Raw genomic sequence first — 26,915 nt, 5'->3', positions numbered from 1 at the left:
GATGGTTTCATACAGCTGGTGGACGATGGGAAGGATGTGGCCAGGCAGTCACTGCAAATGGGTCTGGACGTGGCGGACTGCATTGGCCAGTCAATGGGCTTAGCTGTGGTTTTGAGGAGACGGGCCTACTTAAGCGCCTCAGGTTTTTCACCAAATGTCCAGAATAGGTTGCTGGACATGCCCTTTGAGGGAAGAGTTCCTTTTTGGTCCAAAGTCTGATAAGATAATGCCCTGGAAAAGATTGAGTCAAAGATTGCCGCAAAATCGCTGGGCTTAGCTGGGCAGCCAGCCAAGCCTGCCTTCAGCTTTGCCTGTAGGGGGAGGATCTACATGCGTTACGTGCTTTACGGCAGGAAGGCGCAGCTCCCTCAAGCCAGGCAGGGGCAGAAGCTTTTCTCGCACTGTGGAAGGGGCCGGGGGGCTTCCAGCAGTCAGCGGCAGCAGCGGCTCCGCCCTCAAAACTGCTTTGATTTTCCCCTCCCACAATTTACCGGTTGGAGAACGGCTGTCGGAGCATTGTCACCAATGGTGGGAGATTACCTTCAACACCTCGGCCATGGCGCTTGTGTGGTGGGGTTATTAACTGCCCTTCTTAAGGAAACCTCCGGACAGACCCACACCCCTGCCATGCCAACCGGAACAGGAGCTCCAAGATGAACTGCGTGCCCTGTTGTTGAAGGGTGCCAATGGAAGAGGTACCTCCTGAGCAGACGGGGTCGGGCTTGTATTACTGCTATTCCCTGGTGGCCAAAAAGGGAGGAGGTCTCCATCTCCACATGGACCGCAGGGCCTTGAACACGTTCCTGGAGAAAGACAAATTCAAGATGGTGACTTTGAGAGAAATGACCCATGCTTTCGAGTTGCAGGACTGGCTGGTGTCAATAGATCTGCAGGACGGTTATTTTCATGTGCCGATACATCAAAAGCACAGGAAGTTCATGAGGTTCCCTTTGGTTTGACCTCCGCTCCACGGTCTTCACCAAGCTCAAGGCAGTAGTCGTGGCTCACCTCTGGAGATTTGGGGTTCATCTATTCCCGTACTTGCACAAATGGTTGTTCTGAGGGAAGTCCGCAGAGCGGGTCCCGTACCACTTAGAGGACACCTCCTCACTGCTCCACACGCTGGGCTTCTCCCTGAACTTGCAGAAGTCCCACATGACACAAGTCCAAAAGCTCCAATTCATCGGGGCAGTCCTAGACACTCGGTAGGGAATGCTTTCCCACCCGAAGAGAGAGCCATCAGGGCCAGTTTGCGAGAGCTAGCCGTCGGACACACAAAGACGACCGTTCAGCTTCTGACGGATCTAGGATTCTCTATCAATTATCCAAAGTCCTGCTTGACACCATCACAGAACGCACTGTTCCTTGGAGCCAGACTCAACACTGTCTCCTGCCTAGAGTCACCCTCTGAGGAGAGAGTAGCGGCCATGCTAGGGAAAGTGCAGCAGCTGTTGGCTCTGAAGACCGCCACCGTGTGGACCATCAAGTCGCTGCTTGGCATGATGTCGTATTGCATCTACCTTATCTGGCTCTGCAGGTTACGGATGCAACCTCTTCAGGAGTTCCTGTATGCTCGCTGGATACAAGTGTCGGAAGGTTTGGCGGACAAGATCCCGCTTGACGGGGAGCTCTGTCGGGCGATAAGGTGGTGGGGCGTTCACGCCAACATCGCCCGGGGCACAGGGTTTCAAAACCCTCCATGCCAGGAAATGGTCAGCACGGACGCTTCCCTGGAGGCCTGGTGAGCCCACACCGGACGTCTGCACGCCAGAGGCCTGTGGCTGACGGGGGAGAAGGATCTACACATCAATATCCTGGAGCTACTGGCAGTGTTCTGGGTTCATCTCTGAAGTGCAAGGTGGTGAGGATCTGCACGGCCAACACCACCACAATGTTCTACATCAGGAAGCAGGGGGGCCCTCGATCCCCAGTGCTCTCCAAAGAGGCGCAGGACTTGTAGGACTGGGCCGTCGGACAAGAGATGTTCCTCGTCCCATTTCACCTGGCGGCAATCCAGAACACCATTGCCAAATCCCTCAGCAGGGAGTTGCGCTTCTGCCACGAATGGGAACTTGGACATAGTGGACCGCATATTCAAGTGGGGAAGTCCTCAGATCGATCTGTTTGCGACAGTGGCGAACTCCAAATGCCAGAAGTTTGGCAGCAGGTTCTACCAGCCGAGGAGCATGGGCGACGCTTTCACTTTCGCGTGGCAAGGCCCGTTTCTGTATGCGTTACCACCGTTGCCTCGCCTGCTGCAAGTCATCAATCAACTCTCAGTGCTGATGCCGGATGATACTAATCGCCCCTGCATGGCCAAGGCAGATTTGGTACCCGGACCTTCTCGGTCTGTCAACGTCGCCCCCAGTCAAACTGCCGGTGGTCCCAGATCTTCTCACTAGCGAAGGAGACGCAATCCTGCATCACAACCCCAGATCGCTGAACCTGAGCGCTTAGCTCCAGCAGCCCTCGAGTTTGGTCGATACGAGTCGCCAGCGGACTGCAGGGAGGTCCTTGCCAAGGCCAGCGCATCGTCGACTTTGAAGTGCTACGGTCACAATTGGAAGCATTTCGCTACAGGGTGCCGGTTGCAGAAGTTCACCCCTCTGAGGGTCATGGGCCAGCAGATTCTTCTGCACTCGTTATTCTTGGCCAAGGCCGGACTGGCGCACGCCTCTATCAAGGTACATCTGGCGGCTATCTCCAGCTACACCACATCTACAGGACAATCTTCTCTTTGGTCTCATCGTCCCGTCAAGGAGTTCCTCAAAGGACTGTTTCGAATTTTACCGACGGTGAAGGCTTCTGCCCCTGCATGGGAACTCAAAGTGGTGCTGACGAGGCTCATGGGGGCACCCTTCGAGCCTATGCATCAGTCCCCTCTCAAGTTCCTCTCATGGAAAACGGCTTTCCTTGTGGCCATCGCCTCTGCCAGGAGAGTAGGCGAGATCCATGCCCTATCTTGCAAACAGCCTTATCTGACTTTCCACGAGTCGAGGGTGGTGCTGTGGATGCATACCTCTATCGTGCCGTAGGTTCTGTCGGAATTCCACCTCAACGAACCTTTGGTGTTACCTGTGTTTTTCCCAAAGCCTGCATCACCGTCTGAATGGGCCTTGCACTCTCTGGATGTTGCTTCTGCTCTGAAGTTCTATGTGGCACGCACAAAGAGTTTTTGGAAGACGTCTGTTAGGGAGAATTCTCATCTATGGCTAATTTCCCTCACCTAGTTAGTCCCCCAGCAGCTTTGCTGGACTTCTGGAGTTTATTTCTTTCCACTTGGTAAGAGTGAGAGCTTTTCCCCTTCTCTTACCTGTGTTTTGCTATGTGTTTTCACCTGTTTTTGTGATTGTGGGCTCTGAAGTACACCACTTCAGTACCCCCCTTCTTTGTGTGTGTCACACCACACCTTCTGTGCAGTGGCACCGGGTTGTCGTTCAGACTCCCACCGACTCCATTTCTGAGGCGACAACTGTCCCCCAGAAAAGGGTAAAGTTACCATTAACTTTACATAGTTAATCTACCACAGGTCCAGTACACCCCATCTTCCATGGAGTACTGGAAAGGGTTAATTCGTATTCCTTTTTATCTGTACCTCCTAGAGCACTGTTTCGCTCTTTTAACATTTAGACTTGGCTGGTGGCAGTGTTATCTACCCTAACTTTTCTACCGCGATTATATTAAATAAACGTGGTACTGTTCTTGGCTATTATATTAACCTCGAACATAAACCCGCTTGACCAAATCGTCTTTCTTTTGGCTCCGGTTGGGTTTATTCGCCGTTTCTTTTTTTTAAAGTCCTTCTTGTGTCTTACTTTGCGCAGCAAACTAGGTTAGCCTTCTTTGTTCACTGTCTTTTGGCGGGCTTCTGCACAGAAGCCCTCTTCAAGGCGCCTGGGTGTCTAGGTGGGCTGAATGTGAGGGAGAGGTGTATTCACCCCCTGCACAGGGTATCCTAGGAAACCCAAGTCGCACTTTGTCACGATGGTTGTCCGGGCTGTACAACCCCCCTGCTGAGTGATTGACAGCCAGGCTGTGTGAATGGGGGTTTTGCGCATAAAAGGCAGGTCTCTTGGGCTAGAAGTCAGAGAGTCGCCACTGGAACTACAAGGAACCGACGAGAAGCGGAGAGAACGACGGCTGCTGCAACTACCCTGTCCCGGTGAAGCCCTGCTGCAGTCCTGAGCTATCTACCTTCAACGACTCAGAGAAGATCCAGTCCGGAGTCTTCTTCCCTTGAGCTTGGTGGGGATAACCAGCTCATCTTCCACAGCTAGAGGATCCTCTTCCTTGGTCGGAATCGCTGCACATAGCTGTAGTGGTCCGGATAGCCACCTGAAGAGCCTCTCCTGTTTTTAAGGAGCGCACCTTTTATTCCGTGTCGCTGCTGCCAGCCTCATCCCTGTGTGGTGCAGAACCCCTTCAGACGTCCCCCTTCACAACGAAGCTCCAGGAATCGTGGGTCTGCGGAAAACCACTAGGAACATCTGCCAGGGCACCAGCTGCACCGTTTGAACAAGGTACTGTGTTCTGCTTGAGGAAACTGGGTGAATCCCTTTTCTTCATTTCCAAGGCTTGTCCTTGTCTTCCCTCCTTCTTATAACTTTTGCTTCTGAACATTGAAAATATCGAAGTACTTTTGGCTATGTTGAATCTCAAACTATCTGACTGTGTGATCCTTGGCAACAGGCCCCGGTGTCTCTCAACCCTGGCTCCGGCCCTTTGACTTTTGAACTCCTGTCTTTGAGTGTTTCTTGATTCTGCCTGCCTAACCAAAATATTGCCTGTGATTTTTGCCTCCAACTCCCTCTGGGTATCTCAAGTGCTAAGTATGTTTTTACCCCGGTAGCATTTCATGTCACGGATACGCGTTTAGTTAGTAGACCGAGCTGTCAAAAAGTGATCGCAATTGTATTCGCGGTAACGTGTTTTGTTCGTAATACCAGCGCATTCAACACAGGGTACTTACCTTGAGACTTACTGTACAAAGTGAAATGGTTAGTTGGAGTATATTTAACATGTGGTTTTTATTTAAGTTTAATAGAAGTGTTTATAACGAATGGTTTATAAATAAATGTACTTATATTTTTTACCTGAAACCTTGAGTCAGTGTTTGCTTGAGTCACAGTAATTGTGGTCCCTTGGTGTAATCTCTGCTACTGCTCATACACTCTTGAAATAAGCCTGGCTGCTCCGCTACTGCTACCACTATAACTTAGTAGTACAGGCTTGTACCAAAGTTGTATTGCCACCTGTAGTCTTAATCATGTGTAGTGGTCCCTAAGGGCACTGCACAGGATTCTGCCTAACGACGGCTTAACTGATTGTGAACTTCCGTCCTCTGAACCATGCTAAGGCCTTGTCCAAGGCTTCCATCTCCAGGTGGCTCTCCCACTGCATCACGCACTGTCAATGGTTGGCAAGCCGACTTTTGCCCGGCCTTCCAAAAGCCCACTCCACCAGAGCGATCGCTGCAACAAAGGCGTTCCTGTCTGGTGTGCACCTGATGGACATCTGCAGGGCTGCTACGTGGAGTTCCACGCACACCTTCACGAAGTTCTACTGCGTCGATGGGGATTGCAGAGGGGAGTTCAGAGTCGGCCAAGCAGTGCTATGCAACCTGTTAGCTTGAGGCGAGTCTGTTCCAGAGGTAAGAGTATTGCTTCTGTTGAGCCTTGCCACCTCCCGTGGTTGTGTAATGTTGTACTGCTATGTATTTTTTTATTTGAGAATGTGAATCCATGCCAGACCCCATGCTGGAGAAGGAACAAGTTACACACCTGTAACTATTGTTGTCCAGCATGGGTCTGCCATGGATTCACATGCAAACCCTCCCTCCTACCTCTCTGCGGCTCTTCTTGGTCATATTGCCTTTTTACGTGCTTACCATATCTTAAGATGGCTTCCAGAGGGGCTTAGGGAGAAGAGGGTCATAATGCAGGGGGAAGTATGACCCAGAGGACAGTGATTGGTTTAGAGGAGAAATACAGTTTGTAAGTGAAAGTCAAACTGTTTTTTCTTTTACTGAGGATTCCCGACCTGATGACGGGGAATATTCATGAGCATGTGAATCCATGCCAGACCCATGCTGGAGAACAATAGTTACAGATAAGTAACTTGTTCCTTACTGCACTTGCATCAAGCTTCATGTAATGCAATTAGTATTTTGTGGGTGTGTTGCCTGACGCTCATTGTGTATGTGATCTATATTTTACACTAGTCTGATTTCCTTGGCCTAAGCCTTCACTGCTCAGTCACCTTACCAGTGTGAGTTTGGTTAAAGTTTGACTGAAGACCGGCAATTTGGTTAAGGCTGGTCTCTCTCAACTCTGGCAATTGTTTTTAAAAACCATTATAACCCAGAGACTGTCCATTGAAGTAGAGAACACTTGGCAGGGACTGGTTACACCATTTGATTAGAAATCCTGACACTTCAATTTTGCTTTTATTGTTCTCAAAGAAGAATATCATGTTTTGTGGTGGAAAGAGGCAGTGTCCTCATACAAGCTCATTCCAAACCTATCATGAAATACTTAATAAAACCCAATATGCTTTTTGTTTGTGTGCTCTGTGGGTCCTTGGTCACGGGACCGCAGAGCATTCATGATTCTTACGTTCTTAGACCTTTATCACAAGCATTGTCTGGGAAACAGATTTCCATAGCAGGTAGCTATTTAGCAACCACATTTGGTCACAGTAAGCTGGTGAATGAACCACTTTTGCTGATTACTTTCACCTTTTTCTCAGCTTATGACAATGAGGAGTTCTGAAAATATATTCATCCTTCATAGCGATGTTTCCTTATGAATGTCTATCAGTGTTGAGAATCGTAACCTCACCAAGTCCCAAAATGCACATGCTTCTAAGCCTCTTGACGAACGCTCTTGATAAGTCATGTAGGCTGAAAGTTCTTGAGATTCCATTTCATTACGGTTTTAATTAGTCGAACATGTACATTATTGATGATAGTTAAGGTCTTTTCATTTTGAAACATTATTTCTGTTTTCCAAAATACACACTTTCTGTATTTGCCTTTAGATCAGAGGATGCAAATAAAGCCTTTTCAGCTGCTGTCCAGATGCATGATGTACTAGTAAAGGCATGGGCGATGTGGGGAGACTATCTGGAGAATATCTTTGTGAAGGAAAGGCAACTCCACCTTGGTGTATCTGCCATTACGTGTTATCTTCATGCTTGTCGGCATCAGAATGAGAGCAAATCGCGGAAGTATTTGGCAAAGGTAAGTGTATTAACTGAGACTCTGCTTTCATTCTTTTTTGTTGGATGAGGTGTCTTGTAGCAGTGATGTGTGGTGTTTATTAATTGAAAGGAATTTGTGGGGCTGCTGTTTGAGAAAGCTAGGTAACCGTCCCTTGTGAGGTAACTCACTGATCTTAAATATCATTTGAATCATTCAGCAGTTCTGTGATCTGCCTTAACCCTAGCACATTCTTGTAGTGTTCATTATTGTTTTGCTAATGCACCACCCTGCTACTCAAATGTTTTGTAATCTGGTCACTTAGTTAGAAGAAGTTGAAATTCACAATATGTTTTGAAACCCCTGTTTTCCCGGTTGTTTCTTTTAGTGTCCCGCCTTAGGTTTGTCAACAGCTGGACTTTTTGCAAAGTCTACTTGTGAATTGTAAATCATTTTTGTATGTGCTGCACTGCTAGCCTATAGATTCACTAGGACATGTATACTCCAAGGATATGCCCTATTTCTACCGGGCTGAGTGTTTCCATTCACTGTGTGCATCAGGGTACAGTTTTAGTGGTAGCTGCATAGTTTTAATTTGGCTGCACTGCACGGACTATAACAGTGGTCGTAGTCACTGCATGCTGTCTCATGAAGTGTTTATTTGAGAAAGAGGCCACCCTTCAGAAGGTGTGTATAACTAGCACCTGGTGTGGTGTCCTCATATGGGCTCTCTGTCCAGTAAAGAGCCAGCAACATGTGTTCCTAAGTAACACCTACCTCTATTTCCTCGTATTGGCTCTGTAAGCTTCTAGAGCTAGAACACACTATGCTGAATATTTCGCACTTGTATCAATTTCACATATTTTATTCTTTGAAACAAGTATAACATTTAAAAGACCCGTTTCTAAATATACATGATATATAGTGTCACAAAAGTGAAACAAATAACCCTAAAATTGAAAGGATAGTAAAGAAAATAATCTCGAAGTTCAAGACACTTGTAGCCGACAATTGAAGCTGGTATCCAAACCAGAACAAAGTTTAGGTACAATCAAATGGACCAAGTGGCTGGCTGTTTGGCTGGGGAGACTTTGCTCGTGTTCTATCCAGAAGTGTCGTCGGCAAGAGGAAGGCGCCGACTCTTTATCTGAGCTGAAACGTGCTGCTGTGCCTTTAACTGCGTCTGCAAGCCCTGCCCACTCACCACGCCATCCTACAACTGGTCCCGTGCCTGCGCACCGCGCGTGCACCCAAGTGGACCAAGTGGCTGGCTGTTTGGCTGGGGAGACTCTGCTCGTGTTCTATCCAGAAGTGTCGTCGGCAAGAGGAAGGCGCCGACTCTTTATCTGAGCTGAAACGTGCTGCTGTGCCTGTGAGTGAGCTTGTGGACTTTGGGACCGTGTTCCACCCCTCTTGCCTGTGGACTTCCTACCTCTTTCTTGTGGACTTCCTGGCTAACGTTACGTACGCTCTTTTTTTTGTTTTTTACTCTCTTCTTAGTTCACTGCGCCTGCAAGCCCCGCCCACTCACCACGCCATCCTACAACTGGTCCCGTGCCTGCGCACCACGCGCGCACCCAAGTGGACCAAGTGGCTGGCTGTTTGGCTGTTCGGGTGTGGGGTACACGTGATAATTATTATATTTATATTTCTTTTTCTTGCTTACTGTTATTTATCTTTGAGTTGGTAAGGTGACTAGGTCACTCTGCTGGGAGCAGCGTTATTGCCTAATAAGAGGTACTCCATAGATTTTTTTTTTTGGGGCTGCTTCAATTTAGGCTTGCAATATGGGCAAAATTGTTAAAACAACTACTATGATGAAAGACCCGCGCGCAGATTTTTTTTCTGCGGTAACAACGCGCAGGGCTAGTTTGGCGCGTGCTGTGGCATTACCTCTGCCGCCTCCCTGTATTGAGGAAGATGAATTATTCGAATGTGCTCAAGCATGCTCTAATGAGCTTAAATCCAATGCCGATTTACTTGCAAACCCGACTGAATTTACTGACTCTTCCCAATCACTGTATGTGGAAGAATACTCAGTCCCATTGGGGAAAGAGGTTCTAAAACATCAGTGGGGCGAGGTTACCGACAAATTGACTAATGGTATTACTAATGATGATTCCTTTTGTGATCCTCCTAGTATTTTCTTGACGGACGACCTAGAACTTTTAGGCAACCATACTACCCATGACACTCCGCCCATTGAGGGAGCTGAGGCGACCAAAAATACTGACATTGGTACGATGTTAGGAATTTTCAACAGACTAATTTTGTATGAACTTAGGAGACAGATGTCTTAGGTTTAATCAATACCTCCATGGAACAGATCCCCTCGAAAGTGAATGATCTTTTCTCTAATTCGCTGAGTGATTTAAAGTCTGTACTGGGGACAAAAATGTGCTTGCTGGATCAGGAGCCTAGGGCTGCTCAAACCTCTGTTATTGCTCAAGATGTTGCAGAAGTAATTGTCATTTCTGATTCACAGGGAAGTAAGAGTGTGTCAGAAACGGTTGAAACTGTCAGGAGGCTACCCGGGTTCAGGTGGCTACTCCTTTCATCCCGGTGTCGGAAGGAGTTTTTGCTGACAAACCCAATAATACAGCCGTCTTAAACAATAAAAAAGAAGAAAAAAAAAGAGCATGTCAAACTAAACTGATGCGTGCAAATAACATGGCTAAATCTTCTCGTAAATTTCTGAGAGACTCGACCTTCAAAAACTCGATCCTAGAGGCCAGGGAGGATTTGGAAGGTGGCCTTGATGATCAACCTCCTTCGTATGAGGGGGTCGAGGTCCAGTCAGTGCCTGGGGTTCTGAAGGAGGTTAGCCATCCCTTGGGAGTATATTTCGAGGCTGGTAACTCGATTTCAGATGCAATGAAGAAATAAAAAAAGAGAGGCGTGTGAGATTGCCTCACAGTTATCATCTTTAAAAACAGGGTTAGAAGATATCTTTGAAATTTTCAAAACTAACTCCATGAAGGTAAACAGCTCTCTTGTTCCAAATATCATAGGTACTGAAGCGGTTAATCAGGCAAACGGGCCGATGGCTGCGAAATACTCGTGATAATAAGGTTGGTAAGGATTCACTCATTAAGAGCTGTACCCCAAATGAAGACAGGAGTCAATCGTCGTGCTCAGTTAATACTGGGCTGGGGCCTAGTGAATGGTTTAATAAGGAGAAGATGGTCGATACTACCTTATCCCATATGGGGTGTTTTGCCTCGGCCCATACTGGGTTTGCACCTTCCTTGAAAAATAAGATTACACCAATTGACTCTGTACTCATTTCTGCAACTAGACCTGAGGTGCTGCCTTTGCCTGAAGCGAATGAGCTTCTTTCGAACACGACCACTGATATGTCTAACTCGGAGGTCCCATTGAACAAGCAGGTTTCTTACACATCTAGTAAAGAGGAGGAAATTACATCTATGGTCAGGAAAATTTTAGAGGATACCTTTTCGGTGAATAAGAATGGGTGGCATGTACCACGCAATAATTTAAAAGAGTCAACAGGTGTAAATATGTGCGGTACTAACACTCAAAATTTTGATAAACCAATGAATGATCTTGATTTAAGAAGACCTGCTTTAAGTGACCTATCAAGTCTAATATTGACAACATTGTTCTGGGAGGGTAATCGAATCTCCTTAAATCGTCCATATATCCTCTCATTGTTTGCGGCAATTCCGGAACTAGCACTAATTTCATCTGCTGATATAGTCTTGGTGGATTTTATTCACAGACAGAGATTAGACTATGTACGTCTTGTTATTCCATCTCCCTTAGTAAGAAATCTGTTGCTAAAGGAGGCTGAATCGTTACAGCGCAGGGGTTTTGACCTATTTCAATACGAGCACACCTTCCATCCAAAGAATGGTAACTCCCAATCTACAAATGGTCTGGAAAGTGGAGTAGGGGTTAACCCCGGCGTGGGGTGTCAGAACTCAACAATGGACAATGTTGACAAGCAAGAGTGGAGATGGCTGGCTCTCTCCCTCAGAGAATCGATCAACTCTCTGAGGGAATTGGGGAAACCACTCTAGCAAGTCTAGAAAAATATCTTTGGCAAGTTGGAACGCGAGAGGACATTTACATTTGAACCACAATAGTGAGGTTACCAATGTTTTACAATCTTTTGACTTGTTACTCTTGCAAGAAACTTGGGCTTCTAGTGATCTTTTATGGGAAGGATATGATATAGTTCAAACTAATGCCGTAAAGGGGGCTAAAGGGCGACCAATGGGCGGGCTCCTAATGGCCTGTAAGAAATCTCTTGGGGCTACAAAACTGAGCGAATGGTCTAGTTCTAATTCCTTTCTAACAGTGATTTATGAGATCAATTATGGTGAGACAAATATCCAACTTTGCATCACCAATGTATATTGGAATCTGCTAAAATATTCCGATTCTCAACTAGTAAAAGAAATTAACAACTTGACCTCTAAAATTGATGAATGGAGAGCAGCTTATGTGAATGGTGTTATAATTTTAGCAGGGGACCTGAACTTAGATTGCAATATTGATTCATTGGTGGCAGATGCCTTATTGTCAGAAAACAAGAATAATAAATGTAATGCCAAAATCTCGGCAGGGAACCCCAAGTTTCGTGGAGCTGTATGGTATAATTTTGTGGGAATTATGGGCTTAACGATGCTGGATAACAACTGCCATACCTGGAATGCTAGAGGTTCCAGCTCTATTTTGGACTATATCTTTGTGTCTGTTGGATTTGACAAAGTTATCTCCAAACTTACCGTAGCTAAGATGCCTACTAGTGATCACAATTTACTACATATTGATTTTCCTTATCCAGCCCCTTCCGAGCCACTATCATGTTATACTCAGGGCTTGCTAGTGAATCAAAAAGGGAATAGAGTGAGATGGTCATTTGCTAAAACAAAGACATTTTCCTCTGTCATGGTTAAGAATTTTGAACAGATGCATCTTGAAGATCGGGTCTGTAATCTGTCCGTGACCAAGTTTACAACACATGTTAATGATATAATATCGAAATCTGTAGTGAATTTGATACCTGGTGATAATGCTAGAAGGAGTCATACACACTGCTTCAGTATGGAGGTTTACAAACATAGGCAATTGATGAGGAGTGAAATTCGCTCAGTTAAAAAAAATGGGCCATACTGCAGACTATATATTGATGCAGATTAAAAAAATCAAGCAACAATACAAAAATTGGTTAATTAATTTCAAGGGCAAGCGAGCTCAATTGGATGGGGAAAACATGATCAATGCACTAAAAGGAAATAACATTTTTGGCAAATTATTAATAAGGTTGAATTCTCTCAAAAGGAAATGCTACTTACTCAAATTAGTGAGAGAAGGTGGCATGATTATTTCTCCAAAATGTATAGCTGTGAGATGGCCAATCTGGGTGGATCTGTTACTAAGGTTGCTACATGGGAATTGAACATCTCTGTCGCGAATATTTCTCGCCGAATTACTAAATCTAAAAATGTGGCTGCTCCCGGTCCAAATAATTTGTCTAATAAGATCTTAAAAACTGACATTGATGTTTGGGCTAAGGTTTTGCATATTCTATACAATGACATCCTGAGCACCAAAACCATTCCAGAGTCCTGGAGATTAGCACTTGTACTCCCGATCTATAAAAAGGGATCCAGATATGCTCCAGAAAGCTACAGACCGATAGCCATCTCGGATCCGGAGTCGAAAATATTTGCTTCTATTGTACTGGAAGAATTGCAAGACTGGATTAAGTGCAATAACATATTGGATGCCAAACAGATTGGTTTTTAAAAAAAACATAGGTACGGACTGCGGGGGACTTATACTCAAAAGTCTACAATATAAAGCACTAATGAAAAATAGAGTTCCAATTTTTGTTGCCTCCATGGATCTCAGCAGAGCGTTCGACATGGTCGATCGCCCATCCCTTTGGTCCATTCTGAGAGACTTGAATATACCTAAACATCTTTTGGAAATTATAATAGAATTGTACTCAGAGATTAAAATCAAAGTGAGATTAAACTCGGAAGGTCAATTTACCTCAGAGATTAATATTCCTAATGGGCTTCGACAAGGCTGCATGCTTGCTCCTACGTTGTTCAATCTATATGTCTGTGGAGCCAACAAAGCGTTAAAAAACAAAGGGTTGGTGGCACTAAAATTGGGTAAAAAAGCGATAGAATGGTTAGCGTACGCTGATGATTTTTTGCTATTGGACTGTACCAAAGTGGGTTTACAAAGATTGATAAATGCATTTGTAATATTTGTTTCCAAACTACACTTAAAAATAAATGCATCTAAGACTACCATTGTGTGCCTGGGTAAATCGGGGAAAAAATCCTTGGTCACACTTGGCACTGCGAGGGCAAACGTATCAAGTGCCAGATTGCCTTTAAGTACTTGGGTTATAATGTGATTGGTTCAGGTTCTACAACCATAATAAAAAAACAATTGAGGACTAAGGTAGAGATGGCCCTAAGGCAAATGCGTAAACTAGAGATAAAATATTGTAAATTCACCTTGACCCCGCTAAGAACCTTCTACATTATGAAGGGTATTCCAAGGGGTTGCCAGACATTTGGTCGAAAAAAATTGGTCGACCAGACAAATGGTCGAACCAATTTGATCGAAAACCAAATGGTTGAATTTTTTTTTATTTTTATTTTAACCCTTTTTTTCATTTTTTTGGGGGGGTCCCCCCCCAACCCCCTTTTTTTCTCTAAACACCCCTTTTTTTACTAAACGAAAACCCGAAAAATAAATATATAAATTAAAAAAAAAATTCGACCATTTGGTTGTCGACCAAATTGCAGTCGACCAGTTTTTTTTCGACCAGTTGACTGGACACCATTCCAAGGTTTATGTTTGGTATGGAATTTTTTGATTTTGAAAATACGGATTGGGTGAAGTCCCTTGAAAGTCTGATATGGAAAGGAATCTTATACTTTCTACCTAAAAGTGTTCCGATGGAAATTATAAGATACGAGCTGGGCTTACATTCCTTGCAATCTTTTATTATGTGGAAAAAGATCCTACTATGGAGGAAGTGTTTAGTAAATTCATCAGATAATCTTTATACTATAGCAGGTACGGACTCTTCTTACTTGTTTACTAATCAATTAAAAGCGAAGGTAGAGGCTTGTCTCTCCAAGCTGGGTGTCTCAATGGAAATGTTGCAATCTAATCCGCAAAAGGTAAAAATTATTTTAAAAAGTGAAGATTGGTTACAGACCGCTTGTACAGTTTCGCGCTCAGGTAATTTTAATCAAGTATATTCCTTCTGGAAATGTTTTCCTGGTGTGGAAGCTTATTTAGAAAAATATCCTTGCAGAAGTTTACGAAATGTCTTTGAGATTTAGATTTAATGTGATGAGAACTAATAGTATTCTCAAGAGTTGGAATTTGCTGACAGACCCATGGGTCTGGTGCAGATTCTGTAGGAAAGAGGGTACGGAGGAAACATTGCAGCACATTTTACTCATTTGTCCAACTCTGCTCCAATATCGTATCTCATATTTTGCTCAATTTGTACAACATTTACATTGTGTTAATAGAGAATTACTGTGGTATCAAATGAGACATGGTCATAGCACTGCACTCAGGATTAGAGTGACTTCCTTTTTAAAAGTTGTTTGTGGTCTATCCTAAATGTTTTTTTATAAACTTATAGAAATATCTTCGCAGAAAATTTTAGAGTTCTGGATTTTAGGTGTTCTTGATTTGTTTATTATTTTGTGTTCTTTCTTTTCTTTTTCTATTTTTCTTTTATTTTTTTATTCTAGTAATCATGTAAAGTTGGTTAATCTGATTTGTCGATCTAAAATGCTTATTTCTGTATAGTAGTGTGTTGATTAGAATAGAATAATGTTCATATTGTTTTTACTTTGCATATGTATATTTTTTACTCTTTTGCTACAAAGTGTATTTTGTAAAGGTTTAAATAAACCATATACAATAAAGGAAACAAAAAAAAAACAATCAAATGCAGGTTGCCCTAAGGGCTACCTTGGGTCATACTATCATTTATGACCAAGACCCAATCTAGGCTCAGCAACTCTCTCAATACATTTGTATCAATCAATCATGTGTGCTTGAGAGGTAAATCCTAATGGTTAGGCGAGTTAACGTCCAAGTTGGGAAACAAGAGTTCTGGACAAAATATTTTGGAAAGTTGCTGTTTGGTGGGTCTCAATGTTTTGTTGAATGAACTCGGGGTCTACGTGTAGCGTCGATGTAGGTCCTGGTCGGCACTTAACTCATGTGTGTAAGAATCATGGTGCAGGGGTGATCTATGTTTCGGCGGATAGGAGTAGTTGCTGCCTTCCTCAGGACCAGGAGTAAATGTAGAATGAAAATGACCCTTGAGGTGGAAGGAAAAGGATCTGGGTAAGAAACATAAGGAATCTCCCAATTGATCGTTGATGAGGAAAGTTGTGACTGGTCACACATCCACAGATCCTCATGGTGTGGGTACTGCCCCTAGACCTTATAGAAATGGATAAAAAGCCAGTCTCTGTGCAGAGGGTGTTTGATGTGGTAGGGGCCAGTGCACATGTGGTGGAATATCAGGAAATTGCATGCTTGTGTAGCATTTACAGAATAAAGGCAAAAGCAAAAAAAAAAAAACACAAAGTGCAAGGCAGCAGGTGTATTGAAATGCAGCTATTTTGGTTTACTGGGTTGCATTGAAGTGAGACAAGCTCTTGGGGGAAGAACAGTTGGAACACCTCTGTGTGCCGTATATGTAAAGATGCACAGGTCGTTCACCATGGATTTGAAGCCAGATGGAAGAGACAAGTGAAATCATTCGAATACACATTAAATAGCACTCACAGTGGTAAATGTGTAGTAATATCTCTTGCCCAATGAGACTGGCAGTGTGCGTCAGGTTAGGCTTCTGGTGTGCCATAAGTGCACAAATCCATCTAATTGTAAAGCAAGCGCACAAGTAGGTCAGTACAAGGGCCCGTGCTCATTGAGATACAGAAGCTCTGTTTGTATGGGTTTATATATTTTGTTGATTAACTGCTTCATGAGGGCCTACCTTGAAGGAGCGGAAAAGCCAGTGCGAGCGGGTGGAGAATCTCAATGGTTTATGGGTGCATCGTAATGCTGGGATGCTGAATCTGTGGCTGCGCAGGAGCACCAGACTTGGTAAAAGGCAATCCGCGTATTGCAAAGGATGAAGGATCTGGCTTGTACCGCTGAGAAAGGGAAAGCGGGTTGAGAGAAACGGGTGAGCGTAATGGAAACTAAAAGGCTAAAGCTTGCTCATCGCAGTAAAGCGCCCACAGTTTGGGAGCTTACCGTTCTAGGAAGGCACAATGACGCGTCTTCTCTCCTGTAGTTGCTGTGTGACCGTGGCTTCGTGCAGGCTGCAGGTTGCCAGGGAAACAAAGCACACTTTTTTATACTGCGTTAGTAGCAATCCTCTCCCAGAATAAGAGCAACATGTCTACCAAGTGATTTGTAAGCCCTCTGACTTTGGGATTTTCTTTGTAGCCATTCTTGTGTGGGCATGGTGACAATGGCCATTTGGGTATTTGGTCTACTGATAGAAAAGATTGTCATATTGGTGTGTTTATGGTGCATGAATGCCTAAGCCAGGCTGATACCCCTAGTCTGGATGAGCAGGATAAGCTTCACTTGGGTACAGATATATACGATCATGAAGTTGTGGAGTCTATGGAGGCAGTGTCTTCTGGGAAATGCCCGGACCCAGACGGGGTACCGATTGAGTTCTATAAAACGTTTAGTCACATTCTTGCTCCTTTCTTAAAGCAGTTGTATACGGAAATTATCACAAATCAGACAGTTCTCCAGCATGGTGTCTGGCATGGATTCACATGCTCATAAATATTCCCAGTCAGGCTAGGAATCCTCGGTAAAAGAAAAAACAGTTCCACTTTCACTCCACTTTCACTCCAAATCTGTATTTCTCTAAACCAATCACTGTATTCTGGGTCATATGGCCCCCATCCATTGACGGTCCTCTCCCTAAGCTCTACCCCTGGTGGCCATCTTCAGATTTGTACACACGTTTCAGTGTTGGGAGTCCTCAAGTTGCTCACCAAGCTAGTTTCGTAGTTAACATTTTGACCGTTTTCTTTTTTTTTTCTGACTAAGGACAGAGACCGGCAGCGGGGTTCCGCTACAGGCGAAGATATTCATCCAACGCCAGATCATTGAAGTTTAGAGAAGGCCGGCTTTAGGCCTACTTTGCGCCTTTCAGCATGGCTAAAGAGAAGGAGGGTTGAAGCCTCTTCAAACTGCATGAAGTGTGCATTAAGAAAAGTCTTTGTGGAGGATCGGCACCATAAATGCTTATACTGCCTGCATCCAGACCACAATGAGGGATGCCAGGTGTACCATGGTTTCTCGAAGAAAACAAAAAAACAGCGACAGCAGGCTATCGGCTTGGCTCTAGTCAAGCAAGGCCACTGACGCAGCCCCTGGGCATGGTCAAGCCTCATCCAGGACTGGCCGGTCCGAGGAGCGTTCTCCCTCGATAAGGATGTCAAGAACCTTTAAGGACACCCCGCTCGCGGGGGTCCAAGAGAAGGCCAAGCTCTGCAACGCTAGCTCCACCGCTGATGCGTGTCCCAATTCGGACAAAAAGCGATCGCCGTTACCGACAACCTCCACAGTGAGCCTGCTACGAAAGCAACATCTTTGAAGAGAAAGTCTTAACCCCGTCCAAACTCTGTGTGTCTGTGGATAATCTGACGAGGGACAAGTCCGGGGAGGACTCGTCGATGACAGCTAAGAAAAATGCCAAGTCAAGCGAGTCGACGATGGCACAGTCGACGAAAGCAGCCACAAGCAGTCGTCTAAGTCAATAACGACAACTACGGCTCTGAAAGAGAGCGGGTCCAGAAAGGAAGTGGCGGCTGCCCCCTGGGTGTTCTTGCCACCAAGCCGAGATACGGCTGCAGAGGCAGCGGCAAAGCAGCCAGAGTCAGCAAAAGACAAGGCGGCTGCTCCGACCCAGCAACATCCTGAGAGGGAAATGGTCCCACCTGTGGAACCTACCAGGTACGTGAGCCAACAGGCTATGTCGGATAGACCGGAGCAGATCTACTCGAGTACAGACAAGGGAGAGCATGATCCGCGTGATGGGTGCTGCTCAGATCACAAAGGGGGAGGATCTGGGGGTGGTGAACCTCAGTTCCCTGTGCGGAAGAGGAGACGCATCAGCCCAGATCCCAATCTGTGTACTCCATTGACCCCTAGATATAGGGACGTGTCTCTGGACATTTCATCTACCCTACACACGTTGGTCACCGAAATCCAGCAAAGGATGCCTCTATTGGTCCCTACACCTCCACGGGAGACGCCAGAGCCCCTGCCACACCGCGGAAGAGGAAGTCCAAAGGTGGAGCTGGTCCTCGGCATTATCCGACTCCTCCACCGCCTCGTCGCGAGAAGACTCCTTCCGGAACCCTGCATCTGCACGCAGACACAGGCATGGACACAGCTACCATAGCTGCAGGCACCGACGATAACGACTATTTAATTGCGGCCCCCGATGGCGGCACATCTCTGTATGCAAGGCATCCACGTATACCCCTACCTGGACGACTGGCTGGGTTGTTCCCGCTCACAATCTCTCTCACACCGGCAGTTGCATGCCAGAGGCCTCTGGCAACGGAAAGAAAAAGACCTCCACATCAACGTCCTAGAACTTCGGGCCATATTCTGGGCCCTCAAGTCCTTTCTGCTGTCATTGAAGGGCAAGGTGGTGAGGATCTTCAGACAACACCACCACCATGTTCTGCATCTGGAAACAGGGGGGACCCTCTCACTGGCACTCTCCAAAAAGGCCCAGGGCTTGTGGCGATGGGCCATTCATCAAGGCATGTTCCTCGTTCCCTTTCAACTGGTGGGAGTCAAGAACACCATCCCAGACTCGATCAGGAGGGAGCTGTGTTCTTGCCAAGCGTGGGAGCTTAGCCAGGACCAGATGGCTCCAGATCGATCTCTTAGCGAGAGCGGCAAACACCAAGTGCCAGAGGTTCGCCAGCAGGTTCCTGTAACCGAAGAGCATGGAGGACGCGTTCTCTTTCCCGTGGGGGGGACAGCTCCTGTACGCTTCCCCCTAACCCCCGTTTTCTCTCCTACTACGTGTGATCAACACACTAAGACAGTGCCACTGCAGGATGATACTATCGGCCAAGCGTAGCCGAGACAAATCTGGTATCCAGAACTGTTGCACATGTCACTGGCCCGTACATCAGGCTACCATTGTTCCCGGACCACCTCGCCAGAGAGAGTGGGGCAATTCTGCATCACGACCCAGAGTCTTTAAACCTGAGGTCAAGGCTCCTGCAGCCCTAGGTTTTGGAGTAACCCTCTACCCAACGAATGTAATGACATCCTGATAAGGGTCAGGTCCTTGTCAACGTTGAAGTGCTAAGAGCATAAATGGAAACTCTTCTCCATTTGGTGCAAGACTCGGAAGATTACCTGCTGCTGGTCACAGCCCCTAAACTTCTGCCATACTTGCTTTCCTTGGCTCATGCCTCTTATCAAGGTGCATCTCGCTGCCATATCCAGGTACATCAGGTCTCCAGGCAGACCTTAGCTGTGGTCTGAGACTCATCAAGGAGTTCCTCAAGGGACACTTCAGGACTTTCCCTGCAATGAAGGCTCCTCCCGGGCTTGGCAGCTCAATGTGGTCCTAACTAGCTCATGGGAGCGCCTTTCGAACCTATGCATCGGGTCCCGCTTAAGTTTCTCTGGTGGAAGACCACTGCCCTCGTGGCTATCACCTCGGCCAGGAGGGTTGGGGAGATTCAGGCCCTGTGTTGCAAGCAGCCTTACTAGTCTTTCCACGCTTCAAGAGTGGTACTGCGTACGCACCCCACCTTCATGCCGAGCGTGCCTTTGGAATTCCACGTCTAGGAGCCTTTGGTGTTACCTGTCTTATTCCCGAATCCGTCGTCGCCGGCGGGGAGGGCTTTGCATTCACTGGACATTGTTCGTGTCTTGAAGTTCTACATGGGACGTACTAAGAATTTTCGTAAGACTTCTCAGTTGTTCGTCATCTTTGGACATGTATATCGAAGGCTTCCATCTCCATGTGGCTCTCCGGCTGCATCATGCACTGTCATCGACTAGCGAGCAGGCCTCTGCCATGACGGCTAAGAGCCCATTCCACCAGAGCCCATCGCAGCAACCACAGCGTCTCTCTCTGCTGTGCCGCTGCTCGACATCTGCAGGGCTGCTATGTGGAGGTCCACGCACTGTTAAGGATTCCATTCAGGTGTCATACATTGGACCAGGGCACTTGGTTTTAGCCTGGGATGTGGTGCTCAATAGGAATGCTTTTTCTTTAATTTCAACGAATTCAAATTGAGCCGGTACCCGTTCCGTCTCACACCCCCTTTTACAAATACCTGGTTCACAATGGACCATGAACCAGGCCGGTTGATGAAAGTACAATATTTATTTTTAAAATTCGCAAAATCACACATTTTAATATTGGGTAGCAATCGCCAATGGGGTGATAATGACACTGGAAGCAATGCACTTAGTTAACCTTCTAGTAGAACATATACAAAGCACAAATGAATAGGTGCACTTTTTTGAATTAGGATAGCACCCAAGTTAAGGTTTCCCCCTGCAATTTTCCCTCAACCCTCAAATAATCGAATTCTGAGTGGATCGAAAGAAGCAGCAGGTAATCAGGAATAGGAGGCAGCAAACGGAATCAAAACCCTTTGCAAAAGCCTAAAATGACACACTGATTAATTCTATGTGTGTTTAATGATATGCATATGTTTTACCACGGTATTATGGATGGTATATCACTATCAACCATAAGGTAAGGTATCACAAAAGCATACAGTTCACAAAACAGATTGAAATGGAAAACTCGATGCAGTTCCATTCACAAGTGGAAAAGTTGCATTTACACTTTTTCAGCTTTAAATGTTAAAAACCGTTTTTTACAAACAATGGGTGAAAAAGACTGAATTCGAATGCGGTTCTTGGCTGGGGAATAGATGTATAGCACAGTGATATTGTAGAAGTGAAAGGAGGGCTATAGCTGGTGAATCGTGAGAGATTTGGAAGATAGAATGATGTTCATATTTAGGGAAATAAAGCAGTTAAAAATGAGAATCGGTTTTGAAAGAAAGGCACATTTTACTTAACTAAATTATTTAGACTATATTGTTAAAGAGTGACACAGTAAAATCAAAGGTTGATTTGCGACGTCAACCTTGTCACCCCAGTGTACAACTTTATGTGGAAATTAGTTTGATTACTCAAAATGTGACTAAGGAGTTGCTTGAGAAGATGAATGAAAGAATTGTGTTAACACCAGAAAACAAGGACAGGGTGCACAGATAATTAGAACTGTCTATACAAGTTATCAGGGTATCGATAGGGTTGCTTAGAGAGTGGAACAAAGACAAAAGTTAAGATGGGGGGTAGACTGTGTCATGGGTTGTGGGATACTCACAGTCCACTTTTAAATCTGGAATTTTGCCCAGTCAACCGGTTCTGGTCCCAAAAGATTCTGGTCACCGGATAGCGGACTCTCCGGGCAAAAGACAGCTGGGCAAAGGTCTGGTCACTGGATAATCAGGACAGCTGGATGGCAGGGTTGCAGCGGACATGCAGTTAGTGGGCAAGAAGCCGGTCTGGTTTCAGGATGCTTCCCAAAAGAATACCACAGCTTCTCCCTTTTAGGTATTGGCATTTTTTAGTGGGGTTTCAGGATTGAGGCCTTGCTGGGATGGTCAGCAATGCTTTGGCTTTGCAGTGAGATCTGGAGTCTGGCAAGATGAAGGTAGAAGATCAGGAACGCAGGCGCAGGAAATTCAGGAAAGAGTCTGTCTATAGTGCTGTCAACCACTCTCTTATTTATAAGGCATTGTGACATCATCAGATGATGTGGTGGGGCAGGCTTAGCTAAGCACGCCTCTAAGCAACTGGATTGGTCAGGGGTAATGGTTGACACCTTGCTCTCAGCTAGTTTGGTTTCAAGGGCATGGTGTCAGATTTATGATGCAAGTTTTACAATGTCCAGAACCTCTGTTATTTTAGCTAAAATCCAGTTTAGCCATAAATGGCACATTTGTACAATTGTGGCATCTTAACAAATTACTTATTTTATGTAGCATATGCCAGTCCAACTCTGCAGTCTGTAAAACATTTTCACCCTTTTAATATTTTTATTAATTTTTAGTGTGAAATATTCAGCCTAAAATTCTATAACGTTTTTACAGGTGTATACATTATCATTGGGCATGTCAGTATTGAAATTTGCAAGGGCATCATGTATACTTTCCTTAGAATACCCAGTTCTCTGCCATTTCTGTTCCCAATATGGCAGAGAATGCTACAATGTCTTCAATTAAAACCCACGGAATTACTTTAAAACTTAACTTTGTACATTCCTGCGAAGTCCGGTTGCAAAGATAAAAGTCTGAAAAGTTTCTTAATAAAATAGCTGTTTAAACCAAATGGTCAGCATTGTCCTCCAAATATGGTCATGCCTTTCCAGGCTACCCCCCTTAGCCCAGGGTCGGCATGGAGTTTTTCTTTGAAGCTTCTTGTAGAAGTCACTGGGATGTGTGATTTTCTTTTTCACATACTCGTCTCCCAGAATTTCTATTGTAGAAGGCCTCAGCCCAGACGAAAGTCTGATGAGTATGTGAACTTTCTTTGTCTTGGTCAGTCAAAGTTGTCCAACCTAGTAATTATCAACCAAGTGTCCTGGAAGTTTATGGTGGTTCCTTTTGGGGGGAGGCCTTAGCTTAGCCTGCATGAAAACCCTGTTCTGGAGCCTTCAAAATCCAGCCAATACAGTTTTTAATTCCTTATTTTATTTATTTTTGTTCTAAATCAGAATAAAGCCTGTTGAATAAGAACCCTCATATATATATATTTCACAGCACAAACCCCTTCACATTGCTAGATAATGGCAGGGCCTTATCCAACATACACTTTTAAACAAGTATTTTTCTTTATTTGCAAAAGTACAATTAAACATGTGGGACTGCTAAGCATTTTCCTTTCAAATTCTGTTTAGGCTTCCCTCTGAACTCCCACATTGTTTTGTAGCCAGAGTTAGCTTCTTGTATGCAGCAATGGGTTTAAAACACAGATGCATTGAGATTGACATAGGCCCAGAAAGCCAGGGCCCTTTTTGACACATTGATCTTTGATATTTTGTAGCCCAAACGTAAAGTGTTTCCCGTGTAGCTGAAGTAAAGCTTTGTATGATTTTTTCAGATCCGAACAACAGCCGGTCTTTCCAGGATGCTGCTCTTGTTTGCTGGAGCAAAATGTGAATGTGAATGGGCATGGCAGGGTCTCATTAATAAAAGTATTGTGATGAGGAATCGGAGGAAAAGAGCATCAGAGCGGCATCATTTTTAAATGTAAATGTTTCCCTTTTTTAATGGGAACTTTGGGCTTTCAGCAAAGCAGCGCTGCTTTTTCACTCCCCTTATTTTGTACATGTAAGCAACACACTGGTAGGCTTTTTCAGTGTGCCCCCTTGTTCCATCCTGCCCGATATGCGTTTGGCAAGATGTTGCAGCCATCTTTTTGTAGTTGGCAAAACGCAGTTTTGCCGTGAGGCAGTGGTGCTCACAGGAGCCAGCGCAACCATTTTGCTGTTTCTGCTGAAGTGCAGATTTGTTATGGAAGGAAGCACACCTTCACAAGTTTCTACTGCGTCAACAGGGATTCCAGGGAGGAGTCCAGAGTAAGCCAAGCGGTGCTACGCAACCTGTTTGTTTGAGGTGAGTCTGTTCCATAGGTGAATGTTGTTTCTGTTGAGCGTTGCCTCCTCCCGTGGTTGTTTACATGTACTGGTGTGTAATCGTTATTTATGAGCATCTGAATCCATGCCAGACCCCATGCTGGAGAATGTTAAAGTTACATACCTGTAGCTATTGTTCTCCAGCATTGGTCTGGCATGTACTCACATGCAACCCCTCCCTCTATCTTACCAAATCTGAAGATGGCCACCAGGGGTGGAGCTTAGGGAGAGTACTGTCATTGGATGGGGGCAATATGACCCAGATTACAGTGATTGTTTTAGAGGAGAAATACAGTTTTGAAGTGAAAGTGAAGCAGTTTTTTATTTTACTTAGGATTCCCAGCCTGACAACAGGGAATATTCATAAGCATGTGAATCCATACCAGACACATGCTGGAGAACAATAGAGGCAAGAAAGTTAAACCTTACGTACTCTGTGCAATTAGCGATGTTTACTGTAATTCCTAAAATGGGGGAAAAATCACGCAGACTGTAGTAACTTCCATACGATTTCATTATTGATCTCGGATGTAAAACTCTTGGCTAAAATCTATGCTAGGAGATGTAATGGTATATTGCTTAAATTGTTTAGAAGACTAGGACTGGGTCTGTGATTAGACATAATAGCTATGATAATATGAGAGAATTCATAGATGTTGTTCCCCTTAGGAAACACTCTGGCATGTGCGGCTGTCAGCCTTGACGCTGAACAAGCTTTAGACAGGCTGAATTGGGTATGCTTGCAAAAAGTTCTGCTTAAAGTGAACAGTGGCCTTCGGTTTTTACAGCTTTTTTAAGGTTTTGTATAATGGTGCAATAGCTTAGGTATCTGTTAATGGTTTCATAACTGGCTCTTTTGCCATTAGAAGAGGGACGCGCCAAGGTTGTCCTTTATCATAAAGTGTATCTCGTTTTGCAGTTGCACCTCAAAGGTATTGTTCTATGCAGATGACCTCTTAGTTGTGTTGTCTGACTCGGAACAATCTTTTCGGGAGCTGATGTCGACATTAAGCTTGTTTGGTGGAGTCTCCGACTACAAAATGAATGCCTCTAAGACAATAATTTTTCCTATCTCGTCTTCCTGTTATGGGGGCTTATTTGGTGTTGAACGGGAGGTATGGGCCGATAAAGGTTTTGTCATATCTGCTTATCCAGGTTTCTAGCGCTGTTGGCTTGCTTCTCACTAACAACTTCCGACAAACTTGTGGAACTAGATCTGCTGTGTCAAAAATGGGAAACATTGAACCTGACCTTCTGGAGTAAGGAAACGCAATCAAAATGACTCTACTCTCAAAGTTATTATATGCTTTTTATATGATCCCCCCTCCCTCTTTTTGGTTGGCTAGCATTGGAGTTTTACAAAAGTACTGACTGTAGGAAAGCCCACGTTGGCTGAACAGGGCTACACTACTTAGGTTTAGCCTGAACCACACAAGAATGGCGTGCAGCCAGGCTTCGTCTAAGGAAGGAGGAGGGCTGTAGTGAGGTACAAAGAACTCAGAGCACACACTTAGTACAATGAAACACTGATTCACTTAAAAGTTATATAAAAAAAGTCATTTAGTATATATATATATATATATATATATATATATATATTTCTGAGGTTTGTGGAATCTGCTTAGATCACATGCTGTGCATAGGCCGACATCTAGTGGAAGCTGCAGAGTATTACAGTTTGTTTTTCGAAACTCGAAAATGGGCGTCGACACAGGGCGTGCCAGTAATACTATCCCTAGTGTGACGTCCACTGTACCCGTGATCCCTCACGCGTCTAGGACCTTCAGATTGTTTTTAATGGTCGGAAGCATTCCGCGGAGTTCCCTGCCCTTAGCCATACTTTTGCTAAAATATTGTTATATCTCCCCATTTCTCCACCCCAACGTCGAGTCACCGAACATCCACACTCGACGCTGGCCCGGAGAAAGAATCGACCGCCGAGAGCCGCACGACGGATTTGGGCCTCGGAAGGCCTCTGGCCTCGGCCCTGCAAGTAGGGAGAGTGGGGGGTGGACATACTCTACACTCTTTTGGTATATAGGTACATTCTTTTATATATTCCTACACTTATTAGCCCGCAGCCACAAGGTGCGTATGGAGGGTACCCCTTTCCAATTTTGCCCCAAGTGCAATCGCAAGTACCCTTGGGTTGACCGACACGCCACGTGCAATCTCTGCTTACCGAGGGACCACCCCGAGGCTAACTGCAGAGCGTGTAGTAGGTTCAAACCGAAAACACTCGAGGACCGTTCGATCAAGCATTGGGCCCACCACGCCAGGCGTCAAGAGGCCATGGCAGCGGAGGGCGTGGTCAGCGATGGCAGCGACGCCGTGCTTTTGGACGGCGAGGGCAACGTGGCGTCAATTGACAGCCAAGCGCAAGTCCCTGACCTCGGAAGGTCGTCCGGCAGGGCGGCTATGGGGAAGACCCCCGGCGACACATGCGCTACCCGGAGCACTTCCACAAAACACATGAAGTCCAACCGAGACTCGACGCGCACGTCGAGTACTCGGAAAGAGGCACATGGAGAACGGTCCGAATCGGTGTCCTCTGGGTGTTCTCGATCTAGATCGCCGCGTGACTCCAGGCAACCATCCACTGTTGCCAAGAGTGCCTCGCTCCCCAAGTTAATGGAGGTTCGATCGTCGGAAGACGATGCCCACCTCTATCCCCAGACCGCACTCCAGGAGTCGGCGTCAACAGGCCGCGCAATGGCTGTTCCCGAGTCCCAATCTCCACACTCCAGAGATAGGGACACTACCCCCGAACCTCGGCGCCAGGCATCGAAAGGCTCAGTAGGGGCGAAAAAACAGGGTAAACACTCTTCCACCCCCGGGGAAAGGGAAAAACAACAGAGGAAGCAGTCTCAGCCTCCTTTCACACCTCAAAAACATTCTACTCCACATAAACAGATGGAAAAGTCTCGGTCTTCTGTTATCCCAAAGACC

At 45.4% G+C, this 26,915-nt stretch overlaps 1 protein-coding gene across 8 annotated transcripts in view; it reads left to right on the top strand.

Moving 5' to 3' along the window:
* The window catches only part of TRRAP (transformation/transcription domain associated protein), a 2,065,012-nt gene that overhangs the window by 1,764,698 nt on the left and 273,399 nt on the right, over positions 1-26,915 (top strand). For all 8 annotated transcript variants that reach the window (XM_069647248.1, XM_069647247.1, XM_069647244.1 and 5 more), the window contains one exon: positions 7,039-7,240. In XM_069647248.1, coding sequence (XP_069503349.1) covers positions 7,039-7,240 — 202 coding nt within the window. The remainder of the gene's footprint in view (positions 1-7,038; positions 7,241-26,915) is intronic.

Source organism: Ambystoma mexicanum, chromosome 2q (assembly GCF_040938575.1).
Source record: "Ambystoma mexicanum isolate Mex_15411 chromosome 2q, UKY_AmexF1_1, whole genome shotgun sequence".
NCBI lineage: Eukaryota > Metazoa > Chordata > Amphibia > Caudata > Ambystomatidae > Ambystoma > Ambystoma mexicanum.
The sequence above is the reverse complement of the archived record's forward strand: the minus strand, read 5'-3'. Positions and strand labels throughout refer to the sequence as shown.